Genomic DNA, 19,952 nt, shown 5'->3' with positions numbered 1-19,952 from the left:
GTACCATCCAGCCAAATAATAACATCATAGGCTTGAGATGGTACGTTATGGTGCAATCTATGTACATCTATAAAACAAGGTAATTAATTAGGACTATACTCCTTTGTTATATTCAAAGAATGTATTTTTTTTTAGATATTTAAATGTCCCATCTTTTAACCAGGTTTCTCTATTCTGACTGCTTTCATTATTCTTCTGTTAAGACAGTGATTTGATCCTCACTAGAGCCATGTTTGCTGACACCCCTGAATTGCGGTTTATTGTATGTCTCCCTTCTGACTACTATACAGGTCGGAGTCTTCACTGACACTTGAGCATTTACGCCAAGGACAGCTGAGAGATTATACCCGACTGCAGCGGGTAAATGTCTATTCCAGATCCCTGGTATGATGTTTTGACAAGTGGGATACACCTTTTGGGGTTTCCACACACCCTAAGTTCCACGGGGATGTATGTAGATACAATTTGTGATGACACGGTTGTCTCACAATTTAGAAGTATAGGTTTAATTGGAACACTATTTTTCTTTTTCAAATCTTTAAAATGTATGATATGTCTTTATGTTTCCTAACAGGTACCACCAGTGAATCCAACACTCTGAAAAACCTACGGATCACTAGTTTTGTATATAAAGAATATATATCTTCTCCTATACATCATTTGAACTTTTCACTTTCACAGCAGTAGCACGAAGTAGATCCTGAAGAAGGCCACGACACTGACTAGGCCACCAGACGCAACATGTAGATCATTGAACGACACAACGGGGTTTAATGTTTCCCATTGTGTTATGTATTTTTAATCCTAGCACAGGGCAGCCAGAATAAAGTCATACGGTGAACCCTGGAGCTAGTTTTAATTCACTTTACCACTTCACCACCTGCAGGGTGTCCTTCACCATGCCCACAAGCTCTCATTGGTTATTTTCCTGGTATACAAACATCCCTGAGATCCTCCCTCTCAGAGAGGGGGTTGTAGCCCGCACAATGACTAGGTTTCATTGTGCAAGGAGGTTCCCCAATGATGAAGAATGCCACCTTTGATGGGTGAGGCAAACCGTCTCAGTTTATTTTTATTTTTTATTTTATTTTTTGGAGTTTTCTATAGCGCGAACAAGACCCAGGGTAGGGTATCAGAACGCTTTACAAGGAAAGTAGAGTGAGTATAGAGCATTTTGCAAAACAACAGAAACAGATACAGTATCAAAATAATTCTTACAAGGTTAGATAGGTAGAGCAATGAGCATGTAACAGTAGGAACAAGTTCGAGAATGTGTCAGTCATAGAGGTGAAGGTGTCATTAAGGGGAATGAGGAAACAAGTTTGAAGTCGTAGACTGGTTCAGTGCCTTGTGTAATTAAGGGAGAAATTTGCTCATCAGGAATGATTTTGCTTCCCTTTTGAATAGTGGTGTAGATTAGATTTTTCGGATGTGCAGAGGTAGCGTGTTCCATATTCTTAGTGCTGCTCCAGTGAATGCTCGGTCAGAAGTTCTTTTTCTTGCTAAAACAAGAGGGTTTCAGGAGTAGATTGTCGGCGCTCCTAAAGTGTCTGTTTCCTCCCGATAAGGTACGTTTTTGGGAAAAGTACAGGGGGGTGTTGTGGTGTAGAGCTTTATTAGTAATGTACACCATCTTTAGTTGGATTTTGGCTTCATAGGGTAGCCAGTTGAGCGCCTTCAGGTGGTGAGATGTATTGTCAAATTTCCTAGATCCTGTTAAGAGTCTTGCTGCTGCATTGAGACAGGCTTTTAAAGGGGCAGTTGAGATTTGGGGAAGCCTTGAGAGAGTAGTACATCCATACTCCAATCTTGAAATAACTAAAGCCTGAACTGCAGTTTTGAGGTCAGGGATCTTGATGAATGGTTTATTTTTCTGAGATAGCTGAGGTGAAAGCGGGCATTTTTGGCCAACAGCTTGATGTGTGTTTGCATGTTAAGGTTCTTATCCAGTGTAATGCAAGCAATTTTGTGGAGTCCACCAGAGTTGGCGTGCAATTCAGGGCCGTGACCATCTTGGTCCATTCCTTTATTTCCAGCAAACTTTTAGGGAGGGAGAGTAAGAGAAGTTCAGTTTTTTGCGAGTTTAGCTTGAGGAAGTTGGCCGTTAGCCAGTGGATGGTTTTTTCGAGAGCTTGATTCATCATCTTTATCTCTTCAATGAAAGAGATCTCGATGTAATGTTGATTGTCGTTTGCGTACATGTGGTAGGAGATATGTGCTTGCTGTAGTAGTTTGGTTAGTGGTTCAACATATTGGTTGAATAGCGTAGGGGATAGGGTTGAGTCTTGTGGTACTCCAAGTTGATTGGGTGAGGAGGGAGAATCATTTTTGTTTACCATGAACAATTGTGTTCTGTTTTCCAGAAAGGATCTGAACCATTGAAGGACTGTGCCAGATAAACCAATCCTGTTTTCCAGTCTTCTTAGCATTTTGTCGTGATTGACCGTATCGAAGGCTGATGAGAGGTCGAGCAGGACTAGTAGGCAGGTTTCATTCCGGTCAAGAGCGAGGAGGGCGCCTGCTACTATATGCAGAATGGCTGTTTCTGTGCAATTGCCGGGTCTGAAGCCAGATTGGCAGTCGTTCAGTAGTTTGAAAGCCGTAATGTGTTGGTTCAGTTGTTGCTGAACGCATTTTCCAGGACCTTGGCTAGCATGGGAATGTTGGTTATAGGTCGGAAGTTATTGGGGTCGGAGGGGTTTGCCGTCGGCTTTTTTGGGATAGGGGTGACTTGACTAGTTTTTAGGCTGCCCGGGATGTGACCTTGCGCTAGCGAGGCATTGATGATTTTGGTCCAGAGAGGAAAGATGATATGGTGGATGTGAGGTAGGCAGTTAGAGGGGACAGGATAATTGAAGTGGTTGCTGGGTTTGGTAGTTGCTATTGTTCTGGTGATGTCACTGAGATCGTACATTTTAAAGGTAGACCAGTGAGAGTTATTTTTGGGCAGAGGTAGATCCAGTTGTTCAGGATTTTCATCTTGTGTGTTCTTTCGGGTGGCTGAGTTGCTAGCTGCCACCCTTAGCTCGAGTTGGAGGGAGTTGGTTTTTGCTGTCAAGCATGAGGAAAATTCTTCACTACTAATCTGTGATTTCGTAGTTAAGAATGCGGGTTTGGCCAATTTTTAGATTGTTGTTTTAGCATTTCAAAGAGTTTCGTAGGTCTGTTTTTGGCATTGTCTAATTCTGATCCGAAGAATTCTTTTTTGATTGTAGAATGCTTTTATTATAGGATTTTCTAGATTTCCTAAGTAGTTTGAGTTGGAGGGGGGAGGGATGTTGCCTCCATTCGCGTTCAGTTAATCTTAGTTTGCGTCTTTCTTCATTCAGGGCTCAGCTGAACCATGGGTTTTTGTCTTTGTCCGGAATTCTTATGAGTTTTGTTGGGGCAACTTGGTTGAAGATTTTGGTCATCGTGGAGTTGTAGTGAGCAGTGAGGTCATGGACGTCTGACATGTTATCGGGAGCAGTGAGAACTTTCTCACAGTTGGAAGCTAGGTTGTTCCAGTTGAGGTTTTTCATGTCTCTTATCCAGTGTTTAGGCTTGATTTGCTGTGAGTAAGTTTTCTTTCTAGCGGAAGGAATTTGGAAGGTAATGGAATGATAGTCCGACCAATCACAAGGGGTGATCGATAGATTCAATAATTCTTTCTTTGGAGATGATCCAGTCAAGTCTAGGACCCTTGGAGGGAGTGGGCTTGTGTCAGTGAATTGTCTGCTAGGAAGGTTTTGAGGGCGTTGACCTGCTTGTCTAGGGGGTTTTCCCAGTGTAGATTGAAGTTGGCAAGTAATATGTCATTGGAATGAGGGGACAAGTTTGTAGTGATGATTTCCATCAGTTGGTCAGTCAATACTGTGTTCTTACCATGGGGATGGTAGAGTATGTGTGATTTGTGGGAGTGGTTGTCCGAAGATTTTACGGAGATCCCTAGGTATTCACAAGAATTCAGGGGATCGGAGTGAAACTTTGAGTTGGTGATGTCGAATCGGTTTATGCAGGCGATGCCACCGCCCTTTCTGTGGGGTCTGTCTAATCTTATGATGTTCTAATTTGGGGGAACAAGAAGGTCTAGGTATGGCGAGGATGATTCAGTGAGCCAAGTTTCTGTGAGGATGGTTAGGTCCATTTCCAGGTTGAGTATTAGGTCGGCGATGTCAGAAGCGCGTTTTTGGGCCGAGCAGCAGCTTAACAGTAGGCAGGAGATCTGGTTTGAGGCATTCTTTAAAGATAGCTCGTGTTTTTCGAGGGTGGGGGATATTGTTAGAAGGTTATTCTGGGTTATCGTTCTTTGATTCGATTGGGAAGTTCTGTTTGAGTTGATGGGGATTGGGAGAATAGAGAATTCTTCCTTATTTGTGATGGGGCAAGTAGGAGTTTCGTAGAGAAGTAGTAAATATTGGATTTCCCAGTCCGTTAAGTAGTGGGAAGTTTGGGTGTGCGTAGGGGTCGCTTAGTCAGAGGCAGTGGGATAGTATTTATAGCGGTGTTAGCTGCGGCTAGAGAGTTTTGAAAATTATGGAGTTCAGAGAGAGAGTTTTCTGCGAGTTGTAGGATGTTTCTAATTTCTAGGATAACGTTTTGTAGGTTCTGAGAAGTGAGGTTGGTATGGGTTTTTAAATGGGAAGTCCTTTTTGATCTGGTGTTTTTGTATTTAGCATAAACTTCACCCCTAGACCAGAGGGCTCTTGTGTGTTTAGTTGTATGGACTAGGGGAGTTAGCCCTTGCAGGTCTTTAAATCTCCTCTGGTCCTTTTTGTGTCTTTCTGTTGATAAAAGATCCCAAATATTCGACTGTTGATTGAGAAATCACAGTTTTTCTCTTTGACTGAAGCATGATAGAAAAGGCTATGGGCCTGATGTACTATCTATTCTTTGGTCGCATCTTAGCTGCTACTGTCATGCAGGGTCTGTGATATGCACTAGGGCATGTACAAGTCCTTCCCAGCATAAAAATGTAATTCAGTAGGATCTGCAGAATATCTGCCCTTTAAATAGTAATTAGACAGGATCAGTTTTCAGAATGTTTGCATTTAAGACTGCGATTGAAAGGAAGACAACTGTGTTGAACTGCAGGCTTTTATTCTTGCTTATAAAATGCTGACCCTGCAACAGTAAAAGGGACAGGGAATGAAAAATGAAACAGTCCCAAAATATGAGGGAAGATTGTGAGGAGCAAGAAGCAGTTACGGACCAGTACCTGCTCCCCCATGACATTTACAAAGCTGGAGCTGTCCATCACAAAACACTTTCACAAACCTGGCATTAGAAACCCCTTTCCGATGTCCATATTTATTTAGTGATCTGCAAAGCATTGATGCATACCAAGCAGATCAGAAGTAAGAAGGGAGTGTCCTTTCACACTCCTTTTGCTGGCAAGTTGCAGGGAGTTGCAATGTGTTCACTGCACCTCACACATTTATTCATGAATCATGTCACTTTTGTAGAGTACAGGTGTGGTTTCAGAACTTGGTAAGCCTAAAATGTTGAGAGCAGACTGCTTTGGGAGTTGTTAGACCTCACATTTTGTTATAGTGGAACCTATTCCTACAGTACTTAAATGAGTGATCGCAGCTAGCTGCCTAGATTAGAGACACTTACTGTAAATTCAGGGAGAGCTCAAATGAGGCAGCAGTTCGAGGCCTTGGATTATTTAGTTACATGTGCTTGTAGAAGTGAAGCATTCCTTACTGGTGCCCCTTATGGATTACGATCTCTGTATGAAAACCTTCATCTCCTTTTGTAAGTTGAGGTCTATTTTCAGATGGGGAGGTCTAGGACATCATCGCTTCATTCACTAACACATGTATTGTTGACCGCTGATGACTTCAGTTTATTTTATAAGAAAGAAATATATATACACAACTTACATTCTCTAAAAAATAAATATACTTAGTAGTATCTACAGATTTTAGTATAACATGTAAAGGGGACAGACCACAGAGTAAAAGCAACAGTGATGAAGAGAGTAGGGTAAGAAGCAAAATCGTTGTGTCAACGTATAAAGTAAACAGCAGTTTTATGAAGACTTTATTTATTTACATTCTCACCTAGAAGTTTCTTCCAGGATTTGATGAGCGATTTAGCCAGCGTTATCACTTCCTCATCGCTAGTTTCCTTTCTGAGGGCATTCACAGACATTCCAATCCTGGTAGACTGTAAGAAGAAAGAGACTGTAAAGCATGAAAAAGAGAAACGTTTAACCAGCACCTTCAATCAGCAATACCTTGAAAAGGAAGCCAGCAATTACCAGTTCTCAGTTTCATAAACAGCGTGACCAGTAAGGGAAGAGTAATCGAATAGTATTTTTTTAAACGCATCTCAAAGGTCGAACAACCACATGCTCAAAAATATCTAACTTAAAATGTGAAGAAGACTAGCTGTTAATGGGTATGAGCTTGCTAAGATGATCCAACAGAAGGAAAAAGTTGCTTTGATGGTAAATCAGTAACCGTGAGACCTTGATTAATTCCATTATCATCTTGCAGGGTAGTCATGCGCTTCCGGGACTGGAAACTGATTAGAAAACTAATTCAGAGCTTTTGTGAAATAGCCCATGTGCCCGCATGCATTCGGTACAGATAGCATGACCAGCTCTCTCCTGGTATGCCTGGCCTCAGTAGTTATCTTTTGGGGGAAAAAGGAGCTTAGTGATTTGAATTGGTTAGCACATTGCTATAGTGTTGGTGAATAAGGCAAGGGCGGCTCCTCCATGTGGGCGGAGGAGTGTCGCCCGACTGCTTTCTTGCAGTGCGAGAAGCAGAAACATAAAATGGTATTTTAAATACCATTTTATGTTTCTGCTTCTCGCACTGTGAGAAAGCAGAGGGCAGGGTTTGGTAGGGGGCGGGCGGATGAGCGTGTCTGCTGGAGGGCAGGGGAGGAGTGGCTTGCCCACTGTTGTGGGGCTGCCTAGTCGGTCCCAGGGCCGACCAAACCAGTCATACACACTCTGAATTTTCTCTATGTAGGCTACATGCAGCCTACATAGAGAAAATGGCCTCCCCATAGACGCCAGTGGAATCGACGTTCCAGCCATTCACACCGATGCCATTGCAGCGTTGTGATTCGCTTAGGGGAGGGGAGGAAGGCTGACTGCGGCTGCTTCCTCTTGATGCAGACGGACGACACGAGACAGCAAAGGTAAGTTAATGTAACTTTTTTTTTTTTTTAAACCTCCCCCCACGCCCCCCCCCCCCCCGAGTAACACCCTCACCCTCCCCGCGCGCCACTCCACCCACGAGTCGTACCGCCTGCGACTGGAATAAGGGGGCAATAACAGAAAGGAACCTTGGAACTCTTTCGAATGTCTGACTGCCACTATTAAGATGAGTGACAACAGACAATTACTCTGCCACCTCTTATACCATCCGCCAGGAAACACCTCCTCTTTCGGTGAACACCTCTCCAACCTGATAACTCATTGCTCACTCCGTGACTTAAACTACATTATCCTAGGTGACCTCAATCTTCACTAAAATGAAGAAAACAACATGTTAATCAAACGCTTAAACGATCTCCTAAGCAACAACAACCTCAACTAATACTGCACAGAGAAAAACCCACAACAGAGGCTCAATCCTCGATGCCATTATCACTCAAGCAGTCTCAGTCTCCATCGACCACACCTTGCCTGTCAACTGGTCTGACCACCATATCATTCTGTTCCACATAAACCAAAAGATCCAATCTGAGCCCCGCACGAAGGACCCCCCCCCCTGCCATTTCCCCCCCCCCTCATTCGCCGAGAAATCTAAGTCAGATTCCCCTTGCAGATCTGGAGGCAAGGGTAAGATCCCTCCTCCCCAACTACTCTGGTAAGCTCTCAACAACAGAACTCACCTCCCACTATAACACTACTATAACTTCCATAATGGACCAAATAGCCCCCATGAAATTAAAAAGAGTCAGGAACATACCATCCAGATCATGGTTCAACACAGACAAACTCTCAAAGAAGAGAACTAAGAGCGGCAGAAAGACTCTGGCAAAAAAACCTGTCCTCAATCCTATGAGCTAGACTCAAATCAACACGAAGGAAATACAATAATCACATAAAGAGTGAAAAAGCGTCCTTCTTTTGTAACGCCCTTAGCAACCCAAAAACCAGAACTAGAGAACTCTTCAATCTCATCAGACAACAAACCTCCAAGCCACCTTCGACTCAAGTTATTGCCTCCAAAGACCTGTGTAACAACTTTGCCAATTTCTTCAATGACAAAATCACCAAGATAGAACTCTCCTTGGACGTGCATAGCAGTACCCCAGACTGCAAATCACCCCCAGAGACAGAAGATGATTCCACACTAAAGTACCCCCCGATCTTATGGAACTCTTCCAACCCCATCGCCGAAGCAGTGGTCATCAAAATGATTTCCACCACTAAACCCTTAGCACATGCCCTGGATCCCATACCAGCCCAACTGGCCAAACAACTCAAACTCTCCCGAGCCCCGCACTGGACTAAGATAATAAACAGCTCCTTGAGTACTGGAGTCACGCCAGACTGTCTCAAAAGCGGCCAAGTCACACCTCTACTGGAAAAAACGGGCGCTGACATAAACGATCTTAATAACTTCAGACCCGTCTCCAACCTCCCTCTCCTAGCGAAAATCCTAGACCCTCACCAATCAGGTTTCACAAAAGGATGCAGTACAGAGAGTGATGCTAAATATAAGAGATGATATGCACAAATCTCTTGATACAGACCAATGCTGCCTACTAATACTCCTGGACCTATCAGCAGCCTTCGACACGGTTAACCATAAACTACTCATTAAGGCACTTCAAGAAAGGGCTGAAGCAGAAGAGATGGTACTACAGTGGTTCACCTCTTTTCTACAGAACCCCATCCAAAGTATAAAAATCAAAAACCTTTCTTCTGACCTACTCCCCGTTAGCAGGGGTGTCCCCCAAGGATCAGAACTTTTCAACATATACTTGGAACCCCTCACCACCATACTCAAAAAATCTAACATTCCCTTCCACCTCTATGCAGACAATACCCAGATCTATCTGGAAACCTCCTCCATTGAAGATATTCAGAGACTGAACGGCACTTTAAGAGAAGTCCAACACTGGCTATCACGCAACCACCTAAAACTCAATCAAGACAAGACAGAAATCCTCCTCATCTCCAACGATGAGAAGAACACCCAAATCTCAGAATGGCTAAAAGCAATTGATGCGCTCTACTACAACCCCAACTTAGCCGACTCTGCAAAATCGCTGGGAATCACCCTGGACCCTCTACTGTACATGCACAAACACATCAAGAACACCGCAAAGTACGCTTTTCTCAACCTGAAACTACTCAACAAAATAAACAATTCATCCCTCAGGACTACCTCAAGCAAGCTACTCCCTGGTGCTGTCCAGACTGGACTATGGGATTGCAACCCTCACAGGATCAACTTAATCTCACCTAGCTCCCCTCGGATCAACTCTGAACGCAGCAGCCAGAATTGTCACAGGAGTAAAAAAATATGAACACATCTCCCCTGCACTCAGAGACCTAAAATGGCTCCCTATTGAAATGCGAGCCAACTTCAGAACTGCCTGCCTCACGCACAAAGCGCTGCACACTGGGAAACCCGTCTACCTGGTCGCTAAACTCCAGAAGGTAGGGCGGACAAGAAGCCTAAGGAGTACCAACAACCTACTCCTTAACCCTCCGAGAACGCGCAACTAAAACCGGCATCCCGAGCCTTCGCAGGAAATGCTCTCAAAATCTAGTACTCCACACCAGTCCATATCAGGACTAACCCCTCCTACTTCCAATTCAAAAGGCAGCTCAAAGACCTCATCCTCAACCAATCTCTCCAGTATTGATAGCTACAACCTAACCATCGAAGCCTGCCCACAGCAGCACACAAACACTTTGACATTAAGAACTCTACCTCACTCTCCCCAGGACTATCTCCAATATCCTATCCCCCCGTCCAATCCAGTCACGAGTCATTGTGCTCTCTTTGACGTCAAGGCATTGTAAATACTATTGTGATAACATACCCTGCGAGTGACACTGTGCGCTCCACGAAGGTATCATGTGATACGCCGTGAGCCATTGTACATACTATTATGTTTATGTATCCTACAAGCGACCATGCTGTAAAGCACTCCGATACCTTTAGGTCTGGCAAGCGCTATATAAACTCTGAAATAAATAAATAAATATGAACTAAGGGCCAGTTTTACAAAGCCAATTTTCAATCGGAAACATACAATTCGGAAAATCACAGTGTTTGCAAACCTCTAAATGTTTTTTAAGTATTCATTGAACCCATTAATGAGTCAGGAAAGTCTTTCAGATTTATAAATTTAGATAAGCCACCGATACCTTCCGGAAAGGGTATGGTACCTCAATTAATATGTTAACAGTAGCATTAATTGCGGAAAAAAGCAAACGCCTAAAGAGAAAATTACAACTCTGCTTTATAGATCTGAAAGCTGCTTTTGATCGAGTGGATTGACCACTCCTATGGGTTAAATTAAGACGTTGGGGTATACAAGAACATTTTTTAAGAGCAATTGAATCACCATACACAGAAACGTGGATTCAAATTAAGGTAGGGGACGGGACCAAATTATCAAGGAAAATACCAACCGCTAGGAGTCTTAAGCAAGGGTGTGTGCTAGCTCCACATCGGTTTAACCTCTTCAATGCTCATGACGGCTCCCGGCTGTCATGACCACGCCCGCGATAGGAATGTTCAGCACTGCGGCGGAATTCGCGGCGCAGTGACGAGGTTATCCTATATATGGCAGATTTGACTTCCCACCTGGATCTAGTTAGCGCACATGCGCCAAGGTAAGGTCCAGTGACAATATCCCATCTAGCATACGCTGATGGCATTGTGCTGCTGAGTCATACAGAAATCAGACTTCAAAGATTGATCAAAGAAACAGTGGCATATACAAAACTTAACAAATTAGAAATAAACAATGCTAAAACAAAATCCATGCTTATTGGGAACTAATCCCTGTGTTTCTTTAAAGATTAAGCTGGATAATCTAACCATAGAAGAAGTCAGTACCTAGAAGTACTTGGATTTCAATTTTGATAAAAATTTTAACTTTCATGCCCATCAGCAGTATATGGTTAGAAAAAACAATGCTTTAATACACACATTCAGCTTGCTTGCAAACAAACTACATGGTCTCTCCTACCAACCACTTCTCTCTGTAATTAAAGCAAAATTGCTTCCTTCTCTAACCTATGCAAGTAAGGTGATGCATGGTAGGGATTCCAAAATGTTAGACAGATTACAAATCAAAACATATAAACAGGTATTTCATTTGCCCTGCAATGTCTCCCCAGCCCAAATTCATTTGGAATTTGTACTGACACAGCAAAACATAGCAAGAAGGTACCAGTTTATTAAAACCATGCACAAAATACGAAATAATCAATCTAGCCCTGTAGTCAACGCGTTATGGGAAGCCTTGATCAACGATGACAATTCAAGTTACAATAAATATCTGTTCTCATCTTTACAACTAACCTATGCGGGTGATCTGTGGGACTTGAACTTGTTGCATTCCACATTTTGTCAGACCATGAATAAAGCGGCAAAAATTCATTTGTTAGTTGATAAAAGTATATTTTCGCGGCGAGCCCATGCATGGATGACAATTCAAACGTATGTCACATTGCAACCGGCAACTTACCTTCAGTTAACCTATCGGGTGAATCTGAAGAAAAAACTATTGGCCATGCGCCTAGGTGATCTACCGTCTCTGTCAGACAAACCACTTTGGCGATATAAAGGATCAAAAATTTGTAGACTATGTGATGCCCCAGAAGAGGACCTTGTGCATTTGGTCTGTATATGTCCCAAACTGATGAATGCGCGTCGAGTACTTTTAAATCGCTTATTTAATGAGCGAGGGATTTATATGTGTAGAACAGCCATCATGAGAAGTCTGGACTCTACATGATAAAGCAGTAAAACAGGATTGCAAGTAGTACTCAATAATATAAGGAACATCTTCAGTCACAAGACTATATGACATTGATAGGATGATAAAACAATAGAAGGATGATAATACCTAGAACTGCTGAATTTCTGTCTCTTCCTACAGATGCATACCCTACACGAATAATCTGGTGAAGTGTCCCAACAATTATGCATTGAATGTATTTTATAACGTTCCATTTTAACAAATCCATGATGTTATTTTGTGTTGCACCAATATTTATCATTGTTTTAATGACAATTGATTATTCTTTTTTTAACATGTATCTAACTTGTATTGTGATAGTTTTTTATTAACTAATAACAAACTATAAACAGACCTTACCAAATTGCAATTAAGAAGGGGATTGATTGGGCATCCCTCCAAACTGAGATAAGGTTATTGACACCTCACAAGAGGTTTGTCATTTTTGTGAAGGGGAACGTATCCCCCTCAGACACCTTACAATAAATGAATAGTGTTGGACGGATTAGGCAGTGGTCGAGAGGACCACTGCCTGCTTCCATTAGTGTTTTCCTAAACATGATTTTATTTTTTTCCTTTTGTTAAGCAGCACCGCCTCTTTTAAGAAACATGGGCTGCTCTAAAAAGAAAAGTGTTTGGGAATGCAAACACAGGGATGGTGGTCTGCTGTAGATGGTAGTTTGAAGTTCTTGCCGGCCACCACCCTGTGTTCAAGGTAAATCACAAGGGGTCACAAATACTGACCTGCTGAATTATTATTCATTAGTCAAGTCATTTGGTCACCCTCTTGGCGACTGGAGATTTTGCGATGTGACATATTAGTATAAATGTTATGCCAGGTCCTAAAAAGTCATTAAACAATTTGCGACCGGTCTCTTAGAACATCTAGCCTTAAGAGTAACAAAGTCACCTTAAAGTTAAGTTTATCTTACTTTGCATCCAGGCTCTTGCCCCATATCAACCTGTGGGTAGATTCCAAATCAACTGAGAATAGGAAAGCAGCGTGAGGCTACCTTCTTAACTCTTTGCCTCTGGGAAAAATCCTCAAGAGCATAGTGTCAGCTGAATGTAGCAGTTAAGTCATCCTAGCCACCCTGGGTATGTTCCAAGACGTTGTGTGGCAGGTGAGTTTAACGTAGGAGGAAACAATGGATAAATGACCTTATTCTTCTGGCAACAAGGCTCGCCTTAGCGCCTGCATGAATAACATCATTGTCTGTAAAAGTGTAGAACAGTTGATCAGCAAATGGAAGTAGGTGGTCTCTCAAGATAAAAGCACAGGCTGCATCTAATATCCAAATTGTGGGATGTTTCCTTAGTTGAGGAGGCATGACAAAGAGAAATGAAAGTTGGGCCACCGGCATCCCAGTATAAGCCAGTTGACATGAGAAAGACATACCATCATTCACTAAGCATGTGAGTAGGTTGATCTGCCAAATAGCAAAATCTCAGCCACTAGCTCTTGAGCTGTGTCCTGGTGCAGGACATTCTGGTAGTCACCAAGACCTCACAGTTCTCAGAGGATAGACCTTGATATGCAAAGGAGCCATACGCTCAAGATTATTGATGGGAGAGATTGGGTATAGCACTCTCCCATTCCAAAGACAGAAGGCCTGTCTGCTGGGAGTAAATATTGGTATCATTCTGAAGTAGGAGCAAGAATGAAAAGCAGATTTAGAGGGGCCAAAAAAGCAAAAAGGATGACTGGGGATGCAGAATTCCGTTGAATCACTGAAGGATCCAGACAATTAGAGAAGTGGGGCGTAAGGAGTGGACAGTCAGATTAACTGGCCGCATCTTAAGGGAGGGCCAAAAATGTCAATAGTTTAACAACTCATAGGATTAGGCCAAAGACTTCCTGGACAATTTCACACGTGTGGCTAATGAAGAAGCCTGCTAGGGCTCTCTGCTCTGGGCCGTCAATTTCTGTAATATGGGTATTCAGCAGGAACATGATGTGCAATAAAACCAATTTCCACACAGCATCGTTCAGCAGACTGATCTCTGTGCATGTGTGGCTCGTTACCTCACAAAGCTGAAAGTTGTGTTTTTTTCTAAGTAGGATAACCCCCATTCTGGATTTCACAAGTGGAATAAAGGCTTTAAATACTAGCAAACTTTTTTTCAGTTCTAACACGATCATGTGAAGGGATGCATCTGGCTCATTCCTTAAGGCAATGCTGTGGAGTTTTCGGCAATGAACTCTCCAACCATACTCCGGGAAAGACGTAATGACCATGGGCTGTGGTTGAGAACAGGCAGAAGGGACATCCCGCACATAGGTTAGAAGCAGGTGTCTACTATGCGTCATCAGAACCAAGAACGGCTGGACAAGGCACGTTTGAAAGGTCGTCCAGTAGCTGGTCCTAATGTTCCTCCAGAACTAACTTCACATAATTAATCTGGAGGCTGGCCCTGGAAACCATAATGCATGCAGTCCCATAAGCAAGATGAACTACTAGACGTACAAAATCACACTGGCTGACCACAGATGCCCTCACTGGACGTATGAAGGCCAAAATGGAGTCTAGGAATGCTCCTTTGAAATGTATACGAATGGACAGGACCAAGAACCCCAGACTGTTTAATTAATTAATTAATTATGTGCTTATATAGCACTGGAATCACTCCCGAAGGGGTACCTCCGCGCTTCGACCACTGCGAAACCCTTCCTGGCTTCCCTGAGAGATGGTCCCTTAATGGGTATCTCCAGGGTGAGACCAGGCATCCCCGGCGGTCTGGTGGGGCCGTTAGTGAAGATGAGGCAAGCTAGTGCCCAGAGTTGCCGAGTGTGATCGCTGATCAGAGTGGGCACCGAGGCGAGAGAATTATCGAGTCCGCTGACCCTGGTCCAGAAACCTGCCGCGTCGGGAATCGAACCCTGGTCCCGGGCCGTCCTCTGCTCTCGGGTCTGCCGCCTCTAACCAGTGAGCCACACTACTTCACTGAAGGTCAAAGTTAGGCTGGATCATGCTTTCTGTCCTGTCCTGCCAAGATAAAGCAATGATCTAGGTATCCATGGCAGTGGAGATTTTGTTGCTGCAAATAGGATACCACCTGGCCCAGGCTCATGGTGAACTAAAGAGGTGGCCTTATATTCCAGCAAGACCACTTAGATTTTCATTTTCTCACTCAGCAGTGATCCCCAGATTCCTTAAAAGCAGAAGTGGTGGTACATATACATATATATATATATATATATATATATATATACACACACACACACACATATATATATATATATATATATATATATATATATATATATATATACATATTCAACACAATCCTTCGCACAAAGGAAAAACGAGGCGACCAGCCAGTAGTTTCCACAGCTCTTGGTTTTAATCAGAAGATCATTTCACAGGGTTAAAGTGAGATTTACGCGTTTCAGTGTTACAAACACCTTGGTCACGATCAGCTTTCCGCTTTTTTGGGCATTATTTAAACGCCTCTTACAACTTCCTGTCACATGATGATTGGGGTCAACATGAATTATGGGTGCTGTAGTTTTTTTCTTTAAAAACACTACCGGAAAAAAAGAAAACAATTTATAAACTTTTTTTTCTTTCCAAAAAGTCTTTTTCTTTTGATTGTGATGAGCTTCTTTTCACCATGCCGCCAACTCAGTGTTATTTCCCTCTGGTGGGGTGTCATATTCGGGCAATCGTTTTTCCATTTCTTTTAGTAATTATTTTTGATTTTCATTCTTTTTATTTGTTTTGTCGTTTCAATCTGTATTTTCAAGCCTCTTACTCAGTGTTATTCCCCTTCAGTGGGATGATATGTACGGCAAATCATTTTTTTCAGTTACCATTTATTTGTAATTTTTGTTCTTTTGAATGTATTTTTCTTTTCTTTTTTTTATTTCAGTTATTGTTGGGCACGGTGATAGCAGGCAGATGTGCCCAGAAGGCTGCATATAGAACACACATCAAAAAACTGGTGCTGTGCCTTTAAGACATCCAGGAACTCCAGGATCCCACCATGTCCCACATGTGACAGTTAGGTCAGGTCTTTTTTAACAGCGGGTTACACTGTGTAGTGATTATAAGGAGACAAAGTGCTGTTATAAACATGGTATTCATCCGGGGAAGAGGGAGGGTCGCTTATGACTTTGATGAGTATACACCTGGAAGAGAACTAGGATTACAGGTAAGCAACATCCTTCTCTTTCCGGGGATACTCATCAATAGTCATAAGCCCTGAGTTGCAAGCCCATCCCCAGAATCCTGTGGACGAACACCAGTATAGCTAGCACAGTCTGAACAACATGTTAACCAAACAAATTCCTCAAGGAAGCTTGCCCAATCTGGGCATGTGCCTGAGTATCAAAATCTAGGCGGTAATGGCGGGCAAAGGTGTGTACCGATCGCCATGTAGCGTCTTACATATCTCTTGAATGGGTACATTCCTGAGAAGGGCCGTAGTGGAAGCTTTGACTCTCCTGGAGTGAGCCTTAGGTCTATCAGGGAGCTGTTTGTTAGATAAATGATAAGATAAAGTGATACGAGACACTATCCATTTGGAGCTGGACTGCTTAGAGGAAGGGAGACCAGAGCGCAACGGACCATAAATCACAAAGAGACGATCTGACTTTCTCATGCTCTTAGTTTTATCCCGTTAGAATTTTAGAACCCTGTTTAGGTCAGGGCAATGTAACGCCCTCTCAGGGAGGTGGTACGGTTTGGAAAAAAGGTGGGGAGAGTAACTGACTGATTGATATGAAAATCCGAGATCAACTTAGGCAGGAAACTCGTTGGGTTCTCAGGACCACTCTGTTGGTATGGAAAATGAGATAAGGCTCTTTAGAACAGAAGGCCTGAAATTCGCTCACTCTGCGAGCAGAGGTAATTGCCACTATGAAAGTGGTCTTCCAAGTCAGATGCTGCAATGAGGCTTTCTGAATTGGTTCGAAGGGTGGAGCCATTTATTTAGAAAGGACTATGTTAAGTTCCCAGGGAGGGGTAGGTGATCTAATTGAGGTATAGACCTTTTTCAACCCTTCTAGGAAGTCCTTAACTACTGGCATCTGAAAGAAAGACCTGACTATGTCACTTTCTATAAGCTGTAATTGCTGCCAAATGTACTTTAATACAAGTAAACTGTATACCCGATGTAGCCAAGTACAAAAGGTATGGGAGAATAACATGTTCCCAACCAAGAATGGATTATGTCCATTGGCTGTACACCATAGTTAGAAGCGATTCCATTTGAAAGTGTATGATTTCCTCGTAGATGGCCTCCTCGCTACCTTCAGAATATGCATGCAGTCTGGCGAGAGGCCTAGATGTCCATATTGGAGGAACTCAGGCGCCATGCTGTCAATCTCAGTGATGAAAGGTTGGGATAAAACATCTTCTCTCCAAACTTGGTTAACAGATCCTGATGGCATGGTAACCTCCTGTGTGTGTAGAAGGTCCGGATACCACCACTGTTAGGCCAGTCTGGCGCGATCAGGGTCATCTCGGTCTTGGATCTGTAGAGTTTGTTGATCACCAGTGGTATGAGAGTGATTGGTGGAAAGGCGTAAAGTAATGTCTCTGACCAGTCGATCAAAAGTGCATTCCCTCTGGAGCCTGGTTGAGGGTACCTGGATGTGGAGGAGCAGCATTTTGCATTTGTTACATCTGCAAACAGATTGAAGTCTGGATAACCCCATCTTTGAAAGATGTTGTGTGCTACCTCTTCTTTTAGCACCCAGTCGTGCGCTACGACGAAGTCGCGACTTAGCGCGTCTGCCTACACGTTGAGAGTACATGGCAGGTGAATTGCCGATATAGTCAGCTTTCTCACCAGTGGTCACTTCCAAATCGTTTGAGCCTCCTGTGATAGAGGCCTTGATCTGATACCTCCCTGTTTGTTCAGGTAGTACATAGTGGTGGTATTGTCCGTCTGAACTAACAGGGAGCGTGTCTTTATGGAAGGAAAGAACGCTTTGAGTGCCAGATGTACAGCTCTTAGTTCCAATATATTGATGTGGTAAGTTTCCTCCTTTTTTGACCATATCCACTGAATCTGAAGATGGCCCATGTGGACTCCCCATCGTTGGAGGGACGAGTTTGTGGCAAGTGTTTGTTTGGGGAGTTCCTGGTGGAACGGGTCTCCTTTCAACAAATGACTCTGCATCCACCATCTCAGGGAGTCTTTGACTGTGTGAGGAAGAGTTATGGTGTCCTGCCAGCGGTTGGAGACTCGAGACCACTGATCCTCTAATGCCTACTGCCAACGGTCTCATCTGCAGTCTGGCATTGGAAACTATGAATATGCAGGATATCATTGAGCCCAGCAGAGAGGATACCTGTCTGGCCGTGGGAAGAGATGTGCGGAGGAGAGTGCAACATTTTTGGATGATTGAGAAAAGCCTCTCTTCCGAAGGACAAGAGCTTGAGTTTGCGGAGTCTACAGAAGCGCCTAAGTAGTGGATTCTCTGTGTTGGAATGAGAATGGACTTCTTGCAGTTGACACACAGACTCAACTGATTTAGAACCTGAATGCAGGATTGTAGGTGTTCTTGCAGAAGACTAGGAGAAGCACACTTGAGTAGCCAATCGTCTAGCTATGGATAGACGAAAACGTTTTGCTTTCGCAGAAAAGCCCCTACCACTGCCATGCATTTTGAAAACATGCAGGGCTGATTTAAGTCCAAAAGGGAGGACTTGGTACTGGAAGTTCTCTGATGCTACCTTGAACCTCAGAAATTTCCGGTGCATTTGGGAAATTGGGATATGAAGGTAAGTGTCCTGAAGGTCTATGGAGCACATTCAGTCTCCTTGATGGATTTGAGGAACAATTTGTAGTGGCAACATCCTGAATCTTTCATTGAGGACAAACTTGTTTAATAGTCTGAGATCGAGTATACGCCTGTACTCCTTAGTTGGGTCTTTCTTTGGAACCAAGAAGTAACAGGAATAAATCCCCTGTCTCTGTTGGAGCCAGTGAGCTTTTTTGATGGCCTACTTTTGTAACAGGATGGATACCTCTGCCCGAAGTAGCTGTTGCTGATGTACTGATGGTCTCCGAGGCGGTATTGTCAGTGGAGGGGACTTGAATCGGATTGAGGACCCATTCCGCACAATATCGAACACTCAATTGTCCTTTGTGATTTTGTGCCACTCGTTCAAATGAAACATGATACTATCCTGCACCAGAGTGAGTAACAGAGCTGGGAGAAGCAAGCTCTCCCTGTTTTGGCAGCTGTTTAGTAGAGGGAGCTGTTTGCCTGGAAGTCCCTCGTCCTTGTCGAGTTCTACGCCGATGAAACTGGGATCTGGAATGGTGTTGTTGCGATGTCCAGTGAGGGGTTTGAACCCTTTGTTGGTATTGGCGGCGGTCATAAGAAAAGTATTGGCATATGAAAGCATTACGTTTTTTCCAGACCTAGTGTCCTTAGGGTGTCAAGCTCGGACTTCATTCTGGACATCTTATAGTCTGCGTGAGAGCCAAAAAGTGAAGTTCTGTTGAAGGGCATATTCAGAATCATGAGTTGGGCCTCAGATTTTAGGCCAGTGAGTCTCAGCCAAGAGGAGCGCTTAACACAAATGCAATGCGAGTAACCATGCGCCGCCAGATCTGATGCATCAGCTGCTGCACTTATGACCTGGTTTGCCACTAGTCCTCCTTCCTGTAGGATCTCCTGGAAATCCTGCAGGTCTTCTTTCGGCAGTTTGTCCGTGAACCTTGAGAGGGAGTCCCACAGTGATCAGTCATATCTTACCAGGAGTTCAGAAGTGCTAGCGACCTCCATATAAGAGGCTGAGGTGCTACACATTCTCTTCCCATTAGAGTCCATTGACTTGCTGTCTTTGTCAGGAGGGACTGCAGAGGACACCATGAGTGGGCGTGCCTTGCTGCTGACACTATAACATAGTCCAGTGGAGGGTCAGACCTCAGGAACAGTGGATCCTGGACTGGTGCTCTGTACTTTTTGATTTTGCGCGGTGGCACTGCTCCTATTGACGCAGGAGTGAGAAAGGTATGAAGCGCCGGTTCCAGTAGACCTGGTACCAAGG

At 43.5% G+C, this 19,952-nt stretch overlaps 1 protein-coding gene across 1 annotated transcript in view; it reads right to left on the bottom strand.

Moving 5' to 3' along the window:
- Positions 1-19,952, bottom strand: part of TCEA2 (transcription elongation factor A2) — a 367,215-nt gene that overhangs the window by 267,456 nt on the left and 79,807 nt on the right. The window contains exon 3 of the mRNA XM_086932791.1: positions 6,048-6,153. Coding sequence (XP_086788917.1) covers positions 6,048-6,153 — 106 coding nt within the window. The remainder of the gene's footprint in view (positions 1-6,047; positions 6,154-19,952) is intronic.

The sequence above is a fragment of the Lissotriton vulgaris genome, chromosome 7, assembly GCF_964263255.1.
Source record: "Lissotriton vulgaris chromosome 7, aLisVul1.2, whole genome shotgun sequence".
NCBI classification, from domain to species: Eukaryota; Metazoa; Chordata; class Amphibia; order Caudata; family Salamandridae; genus Lissotriton; species Lissotriton vulgaris.
The sequence above is the reverse complement of the archived record's forward strand: the minus strand, read 5'-3'. Positions and strand labels throughout refer to the sequence as shown.